Below are 18950 nucleotides of genomic sequence, written 5' to 3'. Positions count from 1 at the left end.
AGATAGAGTTCTGAGTGCCAGGCAAACTCAAAGGTCAGTGAAATCTTTGTGCCTTAGTCCAGAGTCGGAGAGCTCCCTGAACGGTTTTGAAACGATTTTATCATCAGAGTGGTCAGAATTAGGTCAGTGGCTGCACCGGGACAAGTGCACCTAGCGGTCATTTCGAGGAAAACAGGCCTGACTCGTAACTCATCGGTAATAGGTGTAGTGACCCCCAGGTTCAGGACAGCAGTTCCAGACGGGGTAACATGGTTCTCTATGATTGTGGTGATGAATTGTGTAGTGTGTGACTTAACGCCGACAACTTTTAAGACTTCTCGCTGTGTTGGATCTGTTCGAAAGATACCCGTTGTACTGAGACTGAACGCAGGGCTCTGTGCTGGCCTTCTCTGAGCACTTATATTTAGAGCTGCTGTCTGGCACCCAGCCCCTCTCCATCTTCCTTTCCTGCTTTATCGTTTCTCCATTGAAATGCTTGCTTAAAAGATTTACTTAGCTTGTTTTACGCCCTGCTCTAGACTAGAAGTTCCATAAAGGCAGTTGTACCTGATCTGATTCACCATTTTATCCCTTGCACGTTGAATAAGGCCTGAATAGCGGGTCACTTCAGGGTTGTATGTTGAGGGAATGCTTAAGACATCCGTGTCATCGGCAGTCCCACAGTCTCACCATGTGCCTGACTGGCGGCTCGTTAATGATGGTTTCCGTAGGTTGGACAGTCAGAGAATGGGCAGGCTTGGGCTGGCGGTCACCCTGTGTCACATGCGTGTTCTAAGACATTATTCCTGGTCTCAGATTTGGGGTGGGGCAGGGGGCAGATTGAGGCAGTAAGAAAACAGGGAAGTTGAATGTGAAACCCAGCTGGACGAAAGGAAGACGGGAAGAGGTTATTTGTAGAGGCGCTGAGCTCGAGGTAGTGCCGGCCCTTCTGCTGACTGTCTCTAGACACGGTCAGATGGGAGGGTTGAACGGACGAGCCCAGGGGGAGTGATAGTGAGTGACAGGCCGGCTGGAGGGGTGAGCCCAGAGGAGCTAGGCCAGAGTGAAGAGTGGCGCTGGAAGGGCCTCATGGACAGAACGGGCTCCCAGTTCCTTGGAGCAGAGGTGGGACCCTGTGCCGTCCCCGCCCTGGTGTGGGTCAGCAGAGCAGGTGGTGGCCATCCGGTTGTGGGCCCGTGTGACACTGTCTGCAGGCTCCGGTCCCTCGTCTCAGATGCAGGGGGAGGGGAGGGGGGACCCTGAGCCACGTTCTCTCCAGGCCCAGCTTCCTTGCTGCAGTGGTTTTCTTTCCGTCTCATTGCCAACTCAGGGAACAGTACAGCTTGTCACCCTGTGGCTCTCATTATTGAAGACTCCCCTGGCAAACTGGACCACGAGGATGGAATGTGGTCACAATGCTGAAAGCCAGGCCCCATGGCCGATGAGTCCCTGTGGTTGGCTGATCATGAACCCTTACATACCCCCTCCTCTGGGCCTCAGGCTCTGTGGTTTGGTTCTGTATTATGCATATGGCTGGTTCTTCTCAGTGGCTACTGGTGGCTTAAAGGCATAAGTTACACGTTTCCATTCTCTCTCCTTTAGACCCAGCACCATTCCTGACCTACACGGCACCTGTGTATGTCAACACCTATGTAATAAAAGGAAAGAAAAGGGCCTTGTGTGTGAATAACTCTCAGGGGAGGGGAAAGGGGCAAAATCCCACCAAGGTGAACCCTCCACTTCTACCATCAGTATTTCTTCAGTGGATGGAGGGTGTTGTAAACCTGACCTGATTGCATTCTTTGTCTCACACAAGTCAGTCGAGGCGAAATATTGTAGCCAGTGGTGGAAGCAGGAGTTATTTGCCATGGAAAGCACAGTCACTGAATCCCAGCTACAGGTACCAGGCACCAGGTCTGTTCTGTGTGGTCACTCTCAACATAATACATCCCGTTTTCATCATTTGCTGCCAGAATGTGAATATGGGAGACATGTTAGGTAAAAATCAGTGTTCACTTTGGGAAGTTCAGACCATTGTTGAGTTGTCCCCCACCTCTTGTCTTCATTTCGTAATGATTCATGTTTCACTTAATTGATGTGGGGCCAAGCCAATGTCTTCTCCATCATCCAGAAGGGCCACTTGCAAGTAGTTGCCCATGCCCACGGGTGGCTTCGTCAGCATTTAGCCATGGGCGGGTGAATCAGCCTGGAAGGGTACCCAGAAGGGGTGTGCAGCCCAAGCCAGCACACCCCCTCCCTCGCCTCTGTTGGCTTATCTGGAACATTGACCCCCACCCCTGGAGGGGGAGGATTAATTAATGTGAGCTCCAGCAGCACTTGGAAAAGGTGAAGCCTGATATAAATCTTATGCGTGATGATTATTTCCCTGTTGCCATTTCTAAAGGTTCATCTACAAACTTCCCTGTACAAATCCCTTCTGCTCTGCAGTCCACAGAACTCTTTCTGATAAATCCCTGAGGACAGTGAGCTCCCTGAGCCAGGGCTGTCCAGAGCTGATACCCAACTGCCGTCCCAGCGAGGGCGGTCATGTGTTCAGACTCCAGGGACCCCCTGGATGTCGCCACATTTGCTTCTTTGTGGGGCTTTTCCAGCTTTCTGCTTTTTACCAGCAGTCCAGTTGAGATAAGCTAGTAAGGTCTCCCTTTTCCTTGGTGAGTCCATATGCCCGTGTTGTGCAGTTTTCTGCCGGAATGGTTTCCTGTCAGTCAGGATTGCGCTTCATCCTGGCAATTGAATGTACAGCTTTTAGACCTGCTGAATCCACATACAGTCCTGCACCGACTCCAGCCGTCCAGTGGAACACCCGTCACAAGTGCATGCTTTCCCTGTGAATGAAATCGCTGTCCTGTCCACTGTTAATAAATTGTTTCTTTTCAAATTTTGTCAAAGTCCAGGGGTGAACATTGTACATGTGGTTACACTTGTAGGAAACTTGGACTTTTCTTCAGAGGAGCACAAACTGATTTATTTACAATTTGGAGAAAGGCTTTGCCTTCTTCAACGATGCTGGGTATTATTTGATCCATTTGATTTTCTGTGAATTCTCCCGTCCTGTCTGCAGAAGTCTCACCTCCAGGACTGAGGGCCCCGTCCTGTTACTGGTGAGGCCACTGTGGGGCCCTGTTCTGTAATTGGTGGACAGGAAACTCACAAAGCTTCAGCTGCACATGAGAAATGATATCAGACCCTTCCAAGTAAATATGGGAATGGCCTTGGTTTCATCGTCCGATGCTGAGAAAACTGATACCCAGAGAGTTTTGTTAGGTCTACCAGAATCTTCCAGCCATCCAGCGTCTCCCTGAGTGGGATGCAGCTGTGTCGCCCACTGGCAGAGGTGCTCTGTTGAAAGGCAGTCACAGAAGATGGGGGTGTTCTTCACGGCAACCCCAAAGTGGTGTGTTTTCAAAGGGAGCTGCAGTTCGCAGAACTCGAGGCTGGTGACAGCTGATGCCTCTTCCTAAAGGGAGAGGTTAGGTTTAGAGCAGAGGGTCACGACGCTAGTAGTGCAGGACCAGTCTCTGATACGTTCCCCCAGAGAGTGGCATGAGAAAGAACTGATGATGTACCCCGTGCACCGTGCTGCCAGTCCATCAAGGAGAGAATTCTGCTCTTAAACAATAAGCCACAGCAAGAGGGACAGTGTAGAAGGCTGAGTCTCACGCTGTCCCGTTCCCCACCAGGAAGCCCCAGGCCCATTGCCAAGCTCTTCTGCTTGTGCCTCACACAGCTCAGCCTTGGGCAGTTTCCTCCAGTCACCACACAAAGCCTGTTTCTCCATGGGCTATTACTTAAGTATGAGAATATTAAAAAGTGCTCCCTCGGCCCATTAAAGGAGCAGCCTGTCCACTGACTGCAAGGATGGGCCTGCAGTTGGGATGCCAAGCAGACCTGGCACAAGTTGAGAGAAAGGATGCTCTGGGGGCAGCCCCGAGCCACCAGCCACTTGCAGAATCAGAGAAGCAAAGAGCCATATGGGGACTGTGGCGTCTCTTTGTTGTACACATACGGAAACTGAATGGTTACTCGATTACCTTGGGATCTCACTGTTAATTTAATGCTGAGCCAAGACAAGAACCCAGGCAGGCTGGCCAGTCCACTGCCGACTGACTTAATAACTTCTGGGTGACTCAAGCATTGGTGTCATATTCATGGCCCCTCATTTTGTTTACCCGAAACAACTTCCTGATGAAATGTTTTGGTGAATCTCAACTCTCTATTTGTCTTTAGAAAATAAACCACTTACATTTACATTTATTTAAGTTCATTAAAGTAGAATTTTGAAATTTGGTTTTTCAGTTGCAGTAACTTCAAGTGTGCAGTAGCCACATGTAACCCGTGGTTACCATATTGGATTGTGTGGGCTCCATTCCCATCATGGCACACAGTTGGCCGCACTGATACAGGAAGTCCCAAGGAACAACAACAAAAAAAAATTAAAATGGATAAAAAACTATGGAGTAATAAAACTGTTAGTAACTGTCAAGGAGATTGGGCTTCCCAGGTGTCTCAGTGTTTAAGAATCTGCCTGCCAGGCAGGAGATGCGCGTTCCATCCCTGGGTCGGGAAGATCCCCTGGAGAAGAAAATGGCAACCCACTGCAGTATTTTTGCCTGGGAAATCCCATGGACAGAGGAGCTTGGTGGGCAGCGGTCCATGGGGTCGCAAAAGAGCTGGACATGACAGTGACTAAGCAACAACAACCAAGGAGATTGGCTAATTTTATCCAAAGTTTTTCCAAGGCAAGGCATCTTCCTGTGTTGTTTTCAGGTTGGTATATTTTCTGACGGTGGCATTTTATTTACTTTTTTCAACTTTTATAAAATTATTTATAGCCACTTGGGATTTCTCATACCCATTTTGTAAGTTTGTTATTCTTTCTTTTGTATAGATAAGGGAGATATAATACAGAAAGTTTCTGTCCAAGGAACAAGATAAAATAATAGAAGTTGTCATTTATTTTGTTTGCATTCTCCAAAAAGAAGCCTGCATTCCCTGGGCTTCATAAAAGCTTGCATCCTAGAGTTAATAACAATAATAAGAATGCATTGAATCAGTTATTATAATGTCTGTAATATTTTGCTACTTAGAGGAACCTCAGAAGATTTTGCATATCCTCTGTTGATCTAGTTCTCTCTACTCGAAAATAGAGTAGGGAAGTAGGTCAGTGTCAGCATTTAAAGCAAAGAGTAAGCACTATCATTTTTCCCCCCAACATCATCATATTTTCATCTTGGCTCTGAGATCAATATCACCAGTGCCTGCTGGCTTAGTGCCCTCCAACTTGTGGTCCGATTCCATGTGGCATCTGGCCTGGAGGAACCTTATGTGGCTCTTTGCCAAGAGCAAAAGTAGAATTGACACCCAGGATAGTATCGTAGTTTGTAGGTAGCAGAGATGTATGGGCTTGTGTCTCAGGCCTGCCAGCGGCCACTGAGTCCACAGGACACATCACCCTCAAGAAACCCAGTTCACAGACTATTAAGCAGTAACTGTTGGCCTTTGTTACTGTGTCCGGATTCTGTGTACTGTGTTCAGATTCTGCAGACACCTCTTCTTAGGAGAGTGACATTGGAAAAGTCACTTTACCTCTGTGACTCTCAGTTGCTTCATTTCCAAATCGAGGATAATAATTTCATCTTTGTGGAGCTGTTGTGGTGCTCTTGTGTCCTGTACCTGGAAAAGCTGTTTGGCAAAGAGTAGGCTGTCAATAAATCTTTGAATTAGAAGCTAATTCCTGCCCTGTGCTGGGGGCCGAGGATCGCTAGGGAGGGTGGGAAGGGAGCTAGTCTAATTTCCTAAGTCTGAGATCAGATTGCAATAAATAGAAGGTGTTACTGAGAGTCTTAGTGAGAGTTGGGGTATCTGTTCCCATAATTACCCTTCTTTGTAGATCGAATTGATTTCCCTGTGGCCTCTGGCAAGTACCCCGAAAGGTTTAACTGTCACACACATGATTTCTGGCTTCCTTAGAAGTATCAGCGCTTATAGCCCCATGAGGACAAAAGAGTCGTTAAGTCTTCTGTAGAGATGAATATCAGCCGGGAAGAAAGTTGGAAGTCCAAAGAAGGAGGAGCTCGTGTGTTAGAACTAAGTTACCCAGGCTCCTGATAACATACCATCGGGATCCAGGGCATGGGATTCAGCAACACAGGGGTCATCAATGGGGTAGGACCACTGATGCTTCGATCAGGAAGATGTGCCTTTGCTGTGAGTTTGTGTAACAGCTAGACATTGTTGGACTTAGTTAATGGATAGTCATGCTCTTAGCATTTGATGCAAACCTGTGAAACATTTGTTTGCAAAATGGCCAGGTAGTGGGAAGGATTCAGATATGGAGGAGAGGTGCTCATTCATGAGATCCTGTGGGAGTAGAAAGGGAGGCAGTCTCCGGAGTTGGAGACGCTTTGTGTGATTATGGAGAAAGTATGGGTTGTAATATAGTCTTAATAGACTCTTAGGTTCCATACTTTGCACCCTGATTCTCACACACCAAAAGAGGAAAGATGTGTGTATATGTGTGTTAGTGCTGCCTTTTATCTGGCAGCGTGATTCCAGGGAACCAATAGGTCTTGCTCTTGGCCTTGTCTTCTCATAGATTTTCCACAAGCTGTTCACTCACAGCCCAAAACAGACCTTATACAATACTTGGCCACATGATGGTTTAGAAATACTCTGTGCTTTGGAGCCCATTGGGCCTGTGTTCAAATTCTGCTTCTACAATGTATAAACTGGTAATCTTAGAAAAGGAAATTATTTCTTAGATATCTGCATCTGAAAAATTTCTCATAGAAATAGTAAAAGGATTAGATAATACATGTAAAGCACCTAGCATGGTATCTGGTCTAGAATTGCTCACTGAAAGATGCCTATTATTATTACTTAGGATATGAACTGTGTTTGAGTCCACACTAGGAAAAACTTTGGATTGAAAAGTAGACTTGTAGTGGTCACTCATTTCTAGTGCTTCACAAGTGCACAGAAAAGATTAACGGTGGGAACAGGTGACAACCATTAGACACTTTGAACTTGGGGCCACATCCTGTAGTTAGCACATGGCTCAACAGAGGTGAAGTCTGTTGTTTCCATCTTACAGATGAAGAGTCTGAGGCCCAGAGCAGCACAGTTAGGAAATGATAGTGCCAGGATTCAAACCCCAAGTGCTAACTCCCGCCAGCATCAGGACACAAGAGGTCTAAAGGCATCCGTGAAGGATGACTGAGGGGCAGGGATTTTAAATACACAGTCACCAACATAAAGACCAAAAGGTGAAGCATAAGCCCCTCTTCACGGTGTCTCTCCCTATGCACCCCAGGGAGTGTGTATTTATTTATTTATTTTGAGAAAGTAGAAATGGGCCCTTGTTTGGAGACCCATGAAAGAACACTTGCTCTAGAATTCTAAGTTGAGGTTTAAGGACCAGTGTGCTGCCACCTGGTCCGTCTGTTGTGTTAACTCTGTTCAGAGGAGATGCAGGAGCCCCATGTTCTGAACTTCCGTTCTCTGTTAGCTGGGACCTGTGGCAACGCCTTCCTCTTTTCATTCTAGCTGATTGTCAACAGCGGTAACCACAGGCCCTTCCTGTCCCAGAAATAAGTCTTGCCACACTCTCAGCTCTCAACGAGCTGTGAGCGCTACATTCTGTTCTGCGTGGGGCTCTGCCACCTCCTCCTTGCCAGTGTCAGCCCTGTGGGGTTAAAAGTGTTTATTGAATTCCCGGAGGGCAATTTGAAAAGCAGTCGAGGTGCATGGAAAGAAGATAAACGCTCCAGCTCTAATATAAACAAGCGTTACATTATACCTAAATTGTTGAAGGAAGGTTTTGTGCTCAATATTGTATTCAGTAGAACATTTTTTTTTTTATATAACAATAAGGTTGATTAGAGAAAGCTCTGAAAGTGCTTTCAAGTTAGTCTGATTGTTTATCTCAAGGATTAAAGAAAAAAAAAATAGAGTGGTAAATTGGGGGATAAGGAGAAATACAAACTGAAGCCAGGACCTAGTTGAAGAGTATTTACCATCTTTTTTCCTCTCTGGATGAAACTGAATTCAGAATTTCTCCTTTCCATAAGTTTTACTGCTGTTGTTTGTTAGCCATCAGTGTCTTTTTTTTTTCCCCAAGGGCTCAGGACTAACCTAGTTTTGCAGCAAATTTAAGGTGCTCTGAGGGGTTTTGACTGAAATAAAGAAACCTACTTAAGATCTTTGAAAACCTTCTTACTGTTACCCTAGGCTACAGTGAAGAGACCATTTTCAGTGAAGCTTTAGTCCTTGTGGCCATTTCTTGACCTTTCTGCCTCCTGGGCTAGAGGCTGGGGTTGGGGAGCAGTCATGAACATGGCTCTGTAGGTTCTGTGTTTGCTGAATTTAAGTGCATTTTATATGTTTTCACAGACTGAGGATTAGTACTGCAAATCAGTGCTGCTCAGGGCAGTCAGCCTTGTCACTTGGCAGAGTAGGTGGCTTTAGGGTGCATTGGGGGAGGGGGGAGATGAAAAGAGTATGTGGCTTTGCTTTATTATTTACTGCAGCTTAAATGGTGGAGGGATCCAAGCAAATATGAATGCCTTCATCATCCTTTTACATGTTGGTGACTAGAATTGCAGGTTCTAAACAAGCATTCTCTCTTTCAAATGAGGGTTTTGGAAAACAGCATTAAGGAAGATTGATATGTAAAAGCTTATGGTCTTTGCTCTTTGTATCAGCCCCAGATATTTATTGAAGCTGGGAGAAGGAAAGGCAGACTTACTCTTTTCTCTCCCAAACGTGTGATTGTTTAGAACTCAAGTGCAACATCTGGATGTCAGATATACAGAGAGCAATTTATGGAGTGTGAAAGATTTGAAATATTCAGTGTCCTTTAGCGGGAACTCAACTTTCTGGGACTGCTTTTTTTCCCCCCCTCCTATCACAAAGCAGGCAATTCTGAGATCGCCTTTGCCTCTCTGAATTAAAGCCTTTGTGCCCCGGTCCCATAAACAATGTGCTTTTTAAACGGGAGCCCTCCTCCCAGCCAGGGCCCTTTTCTCCAGCGTGGGTAGCCAATCGGGTGCACCCAGCCGCATTGCTGGAGCACTTTATCTTCTGAGCAGCAACAACGTACTAATTTGATGCACACATGGATGCCTCGCGCGCTCTGCAAATTCATCACCAGCATCTTGCATTAGTCATCTGACGGACTGCCAAGTGTTTCATTTTCTTTTCATGTGACTTTATTATTACCACCTCTCTCCTGTCTTCCAAAAACCTTCCAAAAGGGGTGGAGGGCGGGGTGGTGGGAAAGGCAGCAGAAATCCAACCTTGCCTTTCTTTCCACATGAGAGCCAGTGTGAGACTGATAACGCTGCGGATGCGTTGATGGCAGCCTCGCGGAGCGAGACCTGCACTTAACTTGCAGCTGCCTCCCGAGCCGGGTTTCAAGATGTCCACGCCCCGGGTGACACCCGGTGGGGCGCTGCCCCGGGCTCGGGCGGCGGTGCCGAACAGCAGCCTGCAGTGAGAGCCCGCGCCGCGGCCGCCGAGGGGCAACCTAATGGTGCCTGTGCTTTGTTTTAGTTCATCACATTTCCACGACTCATTAGGCACTTTGCCCCGTGCTCCTCTTCCTCCTCCTTCCGCCTCCCCGCCCCCACCCCACCCCCGATTTTTTGTCTTCCTGTCCCTCGCCCTGCAGCCCTAACTCTGGCTCCCGCTTCCCTTTTTGACAGTAACGGCACAGCCAACAAGATGAACGGCGCTTTGGATCACTCAGACCAACCAGACCCAGATGCCATTAAGATGTTTGTCGGACAGATCCCCCGGTCCTGGTCAGAAAAGGAGCTGAAAGAACTTTTTGAGCCTTACGGAGCCGTCTACCAGATCAACGTCCTCCGGGACCGGAGTCAGAACCCTCCCCAGAGTAAAGGTACAGACAGCAGGGCGCTCGCGCGCGGGTCAGGGGCGTGCAGTCCAGGCCTGCGGGGTTGGGGTGGGGGTCCTGGTTATTCACGGGAAGGGAGGAGGGTGAGAAAGACCCGCCCCGCTGCCCCTGTGCCCCGTGGCCAACGGGCTCCTCCCAGCGCCCCTGCCTGCCTCCCGGACAGGTGGACCAGCTGCCCTCAGATGCAGGGAGGGAGGAGCAGGGGGCGGCCGCGCCTCTCTCCAGGCTCGTGATTCCTCCCTGAGGTCACTTTCTAGGCAGCGCAGGCTCTTCTGGGCAGAGTGGCTGGCCTCCCAGAGGAATAGTGTTTCTTAGCCTTGCATTTCAGGATCTCTTTCTACCCGCCCCCCGCCCCCTCCACTTTTCTGTTACTGCCCATGTAATTACAATTGCATTTCACTTTTCCGTAGCCTGTAGGGATCTTGAAGTACCCTATAAACAGCAATAAGCACTGGCGTAAGGAATAAAGGGTACACTTCTAGGAGGGACATTAATTCTTGGGGTCTAGATGGAGATCATTAAATGAAGTGTGCCTTTGGGGAGAGGGAAGTAGCACCCTAGTGGCCTGAAATAGTTAGCGCACCTTCAGAAATGCTTGTGGTTTACGCCCTTAGCAGTGCTAAGATTCACGTGTGCAATCTGGAGGCTGTCATTGCCTCCATTTTAAGATGAGGGTGATGGGGAGGGAGGCACCATTCTTAAATAGAGGCTGGAAACGTCTGTCCAGGTTGAAGCTTCTGGATATTGGAGTCACCCATTGTGAGCTCTGTGTAGAAATGAATTTACAGTATCTCCTCTGCTGCTACCATCTGTTCTCTGTCCATGTTTTAACCTCACTTCGATAATTGTTTCTCTCTTTTGGATCTTCTGGTCTTCCTACCCAGGGCTCCTCCATCTCTTTGTGAGCGTCACAGTTGCTGTTTCCCTGCACCTCGGTACTTCTGTCTGGCTTGTTATCTTTTTTCTCTGCTTCCTCTTATAAGAGGTCCTGTAAGCTCAGTGTATGGCTTGTACACACACTTTAGTTGAACACAGGAACGTCAGCTCATTCTCGTCTCTGAGCCTCTTCCTTACTGTCAAGGCAAAGGGCTACTAAGTCATTGTTGGAACTCTGACGTTCTGAGTCCAAGAAATGTTGGGCCATCTCTGGTTCCCTGTAGATGCTGAGGTCTGATAGGACTTTTTGGAAATGTTCAAGAAATTTTGAAACCCCTTGTTGCTGTTCAGTCGTTCAGTCATGTCTGACTCTGTGACCCCATGGACTGCAGCATGCCAGGCTTCCCGTTCATCACCATCTCCCAGAGCTTGCTCAAACTCATGTCCATTGAGTGGGTGATGCCATCCAACCATCTTGTCTTCTTTTGTCCCCTTCACCTCCTGCCTTCAATCTTTCCCAGCATCAGGGTCTTTTCCAATGAGTCAGCTCTTTGCATCAGGTGGCCAAAGTAAAACCCCTAGATCATATCTATTTTATAAAGGTGAACAGGCATGCTTTCAGATTATGTTTATAGGACTCTCCTTTTCTATCTCAAAAACTGTCGTGTAACACCAAGAGTGTTTTCAAAAGAATGTATAGAAGAATTTTGTCACCACATACTTGATTGTCCCATAATTTGAAAAATATAAATTAGGTATCTCAAAGTCAAGAGGGTTAAAAATATCACAAATAGGGCATATCCCTAATATTGATCATATTTCTAAACTCTTTACTGACATATTTCCCAAATGGAAAAGACTAGAATGTGTTTTAATATTTTTACAGTGTCCAAAGACAGTATAATGAATGGGCTGAAGCTGAGGACTCAGCTAAGAAGGGCCCTCCCACCTTCTGGAATAGCCCCCACAGAAAACTAGGCTGTCGGCAGTAAACCGGTGCTTGGGAGTCAGTAACCACAGTTCATCCTTGACTAGGAAAACGTGCTTGAAAATTTCAGTTTATTCAGCATTTTTCGAAATGACTTCTGACACAATGATCAAAGCTTTATTGTTACAACACCTGGTTACGTGCATTTTAGCTTTTGATCACACATTTCTACTTTAGCCAAGAAGACCTTTCTCTAAGTCAAGTAAGTGTCTGTGCCTGACCTAGTTCTTATACTATTTGCTCTCTTTTCCTCCATGTTCCTCTGAGCAGTATCTTTACCAGGCTATATTTGTGACTTTATATTTTAACTTCATTCACTCAGTCTTATAACTGACTTCATTAAAATAGTTTGTATCAGCCCACAGTCTTGGAGAGAAAGGGAGACCTGGTAAGAGGACTTACTCTTTTTTCAACCCATGCTGTGTACCAGGCTCTATGTTAGGAGCTTTGTATGTGTGTGTGTTAGTTACTCAGTCCTGTCTGACTCTTTGTGACCCCATGGACTATAGCCCACCAGGTTTCTCTGTCCATGGAGTTCTCCAGGCAAGAATAATGGAGGGTGTTGCCATTTCATTCTCCAAGAGCTTTGTATAGTTATCTCATTTAATTCTTACTGGAATCCTGAAAGCAGTTGGTCCTAGTCACATTTTACAGATGAGAAAAATGAGCATCACAAAAACCTAAGAGATGTAGCCTAGTTTACCCAGCTAGTAAGCATCAGAGTAGAAATTTCAGCCCAGTTCATCTGTCTTCATGGGCCACTCCATCTTACTTCTCAATGAGATGAGGCTGCATCCAGCCTTGAAAGTGCAAGTGTGTTAGCCTGTCAGTCACATTCCTGACCCAGGGATCAAACCCACGTTTCCTGCTTTGCAGGCAGATTCTTTACTGCTTGAGCCACCAGGGAAGCCCTTGGTCTGCTTTATTTCAGGATTGGGTAAGAGGTCCTTTCTCCAAGGGTTCCCCAAGTGAAAGGCAGGAATTTTGCCCTTCAAGAACAGGGTTGATTTTGCTTCTGTCTTTGTCCTTAGTTTTTGTACTCCTGGGTTGAGATTATACATCACTACAACTCATGGCATCATGGGTTAGAAGTCACAGCTGAAATCATTCAGGTCTTACCTTTGCAAATATAGGTCAGTTCCCAGTACTGTGAACTCCAGGTCTCACATCAAATATTGCTTGAAGTACATGGGCTGTCAGCCAAAGCTTGGAAGGGTTTTTGTTATAGAGACATCTCTGTTGTAACGGTGTTTGTTGTGATGGGATTTGAGCTGTATAATGACATTCCTCTTGGAGGATTACAGCCCTTAGCCGCTTACACATGGAGATCAACCATCACCACTTTACATTATCTTTGTGTTCATAGGTAAAACAATGAGCCCACATTTACACTGGTTCTGACTCTATTAACATAGTAAAATTGTCCTGCTTTCCTGGGGCTGATGTCAGAGCCTCAGAAATTAGAAATTTGGAGGCTCTCTCTAAACATGGTTTAAATTATCGAAGGCTTTCAGGGTAGCCTTGATGAAGTGCATTACTGACATCAGTGGTTCCAAGGAAGGAGACAGAATCAGGCATTTACCTAATACAGGTGAATTATGTTTTTCCTCTCATTTTCTATGTGATGTGCTATTTAATCTTGCGGAATAAAAACTTTTTTCTATCTTTGAAAATATCCTTTAAGGAAACCTAAACTGTTTCTTCTCTCACATAAGTGTATGTGTTCACTGAGCAGCCTCAGCAACTCTGGGGAACCTGGCTCAGTAAACCATCGCACCTCTGAGGTCCTAGGAAGAGCATGTTTTATTGAGCAGTTATTGGTCGAGTAAAGATAGTGAGGAATACTCTATAGTAGTTAAGAGCATGGCTTTTGACCTCAGCAAACCTCGATTCAGTTTCTAGTTCCATCACTTACTACATGCTGGCCTTGTGCACGTTACTTAATCTCAGCTGGAAATGGAGACAGTCCCCCAGTGGGTTGCTGAGATGGAGAAATCACATGCTTTGCACAGAACTGGACTGTGGTAGGAGCTCACTGTGGTGCTGGTTGTTACGACAGTTATTAGTATCATCACTGTCCCTGAGATCTAATAGGGACAGTGAGGCAAAGAAATACACAGGTCTCTATGATGTAAGACAATGTGAGATAAGAGTAAACAAGAAAGAGATGAGCATATTTGAATTGTAGGGGTTCAGAGGAGGGATAAATAACTTGCAACTAAAGAAATAGGACAAAATGGCATCCTTACCAAGTCTTGAAAAAAATAATAAGATTTGAGTAAGTAAAGACATCACCAACTCAGTGGACATGAATTTGAGCAAACTCCAGGAGATAACAAAGGACAAGGAAGCCTGGTGTGCTGTAGTCCATGGGGTCACAAAGAGTAGTACACAACTTAGTGACTGAACAAGCAAATAAAGACAATATTGAATACAAGTAGATGGACTGGCCTGATTCTGGTGTGCAGAGGAGAACATGCAGGTTGGGTTCTGGGAACTGTGCATTCTCCCAGAGTTCAGAAAAATGTGAAATATAGAAAATGAAGGAAGAGGGGATGAGGAGGAGGCTTAGAAATGAAGCCTAGGGTCAGTTCCTATAGAGCTTATATCTCAGGCTAAAATATTTGTGTTTTATTTCTTAGAGAGCCAAGGGACTGGGAAGGTATTTCAGCAACAGGGAGGGTGGCCAGGAAACTGGTGGCCTGTGTCAGGGAGTCCATGGAGCCTAGACAGGACACTGTCATGGTAACGGAGAGGGAGAAACCAAGTGACCAAGATGTGATCGTGTGGGAGGAAGTGGACTTGAGAACTCTTTTGGGGCGGTAACAGTTGGGAGGTTGTGGCCTAACTGGAGAAGGAGTCAGCAGGTGGGAGCTGACAGGGAGCCAGGTGGTCAGTTTAGTCTCGATCACATCGAGTCTGAGGTGGCTCAGAAGAGTCGAGCAGAATGTGGGCCAAGGAAAGTGATCGTATTTGGTGATTGGAGGACCTGGGAGCATTTCAGAAGGATGGGGGAGGTTGGGAGAGGGATCATGTAGGTTTCCACATGGGGCTATGAGTGGAGACTACCTTTTCTGGGTGTCAGGGAATGAAAGGAAAGAAAGCTTACATGCAGCACTTTTTTTTTTTTTGGAGCCAAAGGTAAGAAGATAGAGCGAAAAAAGTTAGTGCAAGGTAGATGGGGCTCAGGGTCCTGGAAAGGATGCAAGGAGTGGCTGAAGAGCACGTGTCAGGGGGTGGAGAGATGCTTTAGTCGAGACAGTGGGGCTGTTGGGACGAAGTAACACCAGAGTGAGTTTTGGTCTAGTGGGGGGAGATGAGACTCGGTACACGTGCCCCTGGACTTCTCTAGAGGGTCGTACATTGCTGAGACGTCTGGGTGGAATCAAAGACTTCAGAAGAAAAGGTGTGAAATGACTGCCTTGGAAAATCCAGTAGGGAAGGAACAAGGGGATTATTGAGCTTGGAGGAGAGTGCAGTCACCCTCAGGTTGTGTCTGGTTACAGCGGGCCCTGGCAGCTGTGGTTCTCTGTCCACTGGCGAGTGAGCCCGAGAGATGCGGCTGGAGGTCAGAAAGGGTACTCGTTGCATCAGGATATTCACTGAGGTCTCAGGTGGGGAAGCTGGTGAAAACAAAGGGTAGCTCTGGTTTGGGAGAAGGAAGAGCTGGTGGGTAGAGGTGGTGAGTGACATACATTCTAAGAGGCGGCAGGTTGTGGGAATGGTGTCCATGGCACCCAACTCAGAACCTGTAAGTGGTACATAAATTTGTGTGTCTTGGACCATCACTCTTGCAGTTTCCATTTTAATCAGAATTATACCCCAGGATCCCAGCACCCTGGAAAAACCTACTCTCTAATGAATGCTAAATTATATTTCCCTAAGCTCCATCAGTTAGGTATTATTATTCTGATTTTACTGGAAGAAACTCTTCAGATTCTGTGCTGAGTGACCAGAACAGTCATTTGATGTTTGAGATGGGGAGGCAGAAGCAGACCCTTGGCCCTGACCAGTGCCTCGCCCATCACATTTTTACTGTCTCTCTTTGACTTCTCAGCTAAGAACTAGGAACGGAAAGTGGCCTGCATTGACTAGTGCTCCGTGCCAGAGGCCTGAAAAACAGAACTTCCTTTTTTCTTGAAATGTGCTCAGGGGCCATGGCGCAACCACCATGCAGCTGCAGCCCTTCCAGCACGGCGAGTCCAGGGTGGGTGGAATAAAAGCCACATTCACCGCTCCTCAGGGAAGGGGGATTACCTTTAAGCTTCAAAAGAGCAGCTTTTGCCCTTTCATCTCCTGGTTGGTTAGGCTGCAATTGGAGAGGTGCCAGGGCTCACTTTGGGTGATTTCATCCTTTTCTTTTCCCTCCACTGATCTTAGGTGATAGAATATGAGTCGCTTTTTTCCTTCTTAATGCCCTTATTTCAGTCTTCAGGAATTTGTTCATAAAAATCTACATTCATCCTCCTCTCTTCCCAGTTCAATACGATGGAAAAGTTGTCATGGAGAATGAGATGTCAAGGAATGAACAGGGGAGCTGAAGAGGAGGAAGAGAAGGGTGGAAAGCACCAAAGCTAATTGTCTTTATTTCAGAATCTGGCGAGACAGCCTGGAGGCTAGAACATTCCTCTGGGCTCAAATGAGAGCAGGCCCTGGAGCCATGGGACTTAAAACTGGTGTTTATTATCGTGGACTAGTGTAGAGAACCAGCCTCAATCTCTGTACCTTTGCAGGGAGTGATAATGCCTACCTCCAAATTGTTGTATATATTCAGTGAGAGGGCAAAGCAGTGGGCTGCTGCTGGTAGAGTCCAGAGGGAGTTGATCATCTTATAACCTTAAGTCTTCTTCAAAATGTGCAAGGCTTGTGAAGAGCACCTTCAACCTTGTTATTTGAGGAAGAATATTGAGGGGCTGGAGTGGGAGCAGGAAGGCTTATTTTCATGTTCCTTGCCTTTGCTTTCTCTCCCAAAGATTCTCAGAAACTTCCTTAGAGCAGTAAAAATGTCCTTGGAGCCAGTTTATTCCAATGCTTTCCTCTCAAAATCGATCATTGAGAAAGAATTCAGAACGCAGGAAGATGAACCAGTTTTACATTTTTAATGGACACGGGGATAGGATTTCTGCCCCGAATTTCTTTCCGACGAGGGTGGCAGGCTGCCCTAGATTGTCTGGGACAGTCCCAGTTGTGTTACTGCTGCCTCCGTGGCCCGCAGGAAGGGTGCCTTCACTCTGAATTAACTTTATGTTAACAGACATTGCTGGGTAACGTATCATGACATCCTTTCATTGTTGTCTGACCGAGGTCCTGCAGGATAAATATGAGATGCAGTCAGAGGCTTTATGGTCAAGCCTGCAGGAAGCTTTATCAAGTCCTTGGGAGAGGTAGAGTCATCAGTCTTAGCATATGGTTATATTTTTTTTAAAAATTAACAATTCAGTCTTTTGAAATGGGGAGTCTTAAATTATTGTAGCTTATGTAGACCACACCCAAGGAACTGATTGAGATAAATGAGAGAGAAATGTTAAGTGAGCCTTGATGAAATCATAGTGAGAAGGAATCCTTTTAAATACCCCATACTCCATGCCCAGAGATTGGGCTATACTTGTCTACCTCAACCTGAATTTCCATTATTTATATCAGAAGGGCGGAGTCTACCCTGGCAGATAATAATCTGTCCTGGGTACATTTTGATCCTTATATCTCTGGAGGGAAAAAAGAGGAAGAAGGGGCAGGAGAGAGATCCAGAGGACACACAGAGACTGGGCCAGGATCCAAGAAGAAATGAAATTAACCTAAGGTTGCTTCTCACCATTTTGTTTTCTTTTCCTCTGTCTGGTATATCAGCTGGTCCCCAGTCATTTTGTCGTCTGTAGATTTGTATTTCTGGAATTAAAGTGTCAAAAGAATAAAGAAAACAGGCTCTAAACAAAAGGAGAATGGGCCCTTGGGGTAGAAATTTGCCATAAACTGTAAACCTAGGGTTTCCTGGTTTCTGTTTGAATCCCTCCAACACATGTTAGAGGTTGACTGAAAAGGCCAAGTTTAGGAGGTCTCGCAGCTCACAATTCCCACGGATGCATTGATAGTTTTCCTGCCTGAAAGTCTGACTTGCCTTTTTATGTGCACCCAAGGAGATTTCCCCACATCAGAGATTCTCCACCATCTGTTATGCAGTTGTACCACCCTGGGTCACCATGCTGTGGGTCATTATGAAACCAGTCTTTGGAAATGGGAAGTCCAGTGTCCTAGCCAGAAAGAGAAGTGCTCTCCCTGGGTAATGCTGCTGGTTACTCTGCACGACGCAGGCATTACCTGGGAATGGCCTTAGCATGACCTTGGCTCTTCTCTCTCTCACTCCAAGGACCCCAGATAGTCAGGTCATCAGGTTGAAAGGTTGACTTTCCTCCTGCTTCCATCTTGGCTTCTAATTAAAGTTTCCAGTCAGCCATGGTTATGTCCTGTTTTAGAAGTGTTTAGAAATGCTAGCACTAAAAATATAAATAAAATCATTACATACTTTATAAAGCATTAGCTCCATAGATAATATATTATCTTTAATCATCCCAACCATGATAAAAATATACCATGCTGTTAGCAAAATTAGCTCCCCCCACCTTTTTCTAACCTTGTGTTTGTAGATTTTCTTAAAAGACTGAATTTTCACTCTTGGGCCTGTGATCCCAAATGCTACCATAATTGAGATATGAGGTTTTTATACCTTGTCCAGTTTCACTGATGCTGAGACAGTCCATTCTCACGTTTTGTTATCTGATATTGGCTAGTCCAAACCTCTTGCTAGAACAATCCTCCTTCCCATTGGACATAAGTGATTATGTCCAGGATTACCCATCATGAATAAATGCAATCATTGGGACCTCCAAAACCAACGGAAACTAAACAAGGATGAAAATAGAGTTGGTCAAATAGGGAAAAGTAGAATGCTAAAATAATGAGTTACCAAATGATTGATACGGGTTTTTTATAGGCTCTGGTAGCAGAAATGATAGATGACAGTGTTGGTCAAGAGAATTGAGTGTGTTCTGACCCATCCTCTGAAATGCAGGGGAAAATCATTTAGAAATTAGGTATCTCACTAGAGAAATGTGCAATGAACTAGACCAGTTAAATATAGTAAAGAATCAGGGACTTCAAATGTCCAAAGATATT

At 45.9% G+C, this 18950-nt stretch overlaps 1 protein-coding gene across 7 annotated transcripts in view; it reads left to right on the top strand.

Moving 5' to 3' along the window:
• The window catches only part of CELF2 (CUGBP Elav-like family member 2), a 559335-nt gene that overhangs the window by 382575 nt on the left and 157810 nt on the right, over positions 1-18950 (top strand). For 6 of the 7 annotated variants that reach the window (XM_070380896.1, XM_070380900.1, XM_070380898.1 and 3 more), the window contains one exon: positions 9705-9901. In XM_070380896.1, the coding sequence (XP_070236997.1) occupies positions 9705-9901 (197 nt within the window). Of the gene's footprint in view, positions 1-9346; positions 9533-9704; positions 9902-18950 lie in introns of those variants that run through there. The other variant, XM_070380902.1, reaches the window with a different exon arrangement.

This window comes from Bos mutus, chromosome 13 (genome assembly GCF_027580195.1).
Source record: "Bos mutus isolate GX-2022 chromosome 13, NWIPB_WYAK_1.1, whole genome shotgun sequence".
NCBI classification, from domain to species: Eukaryota; Metazoa; Chordata; class Mammalia; order Artiodactyla; family Bovidae; genus Bos; species Bos mutus.
This window is presented reverse-complemented; position numbering and strand designations above follow the sequence as displayed.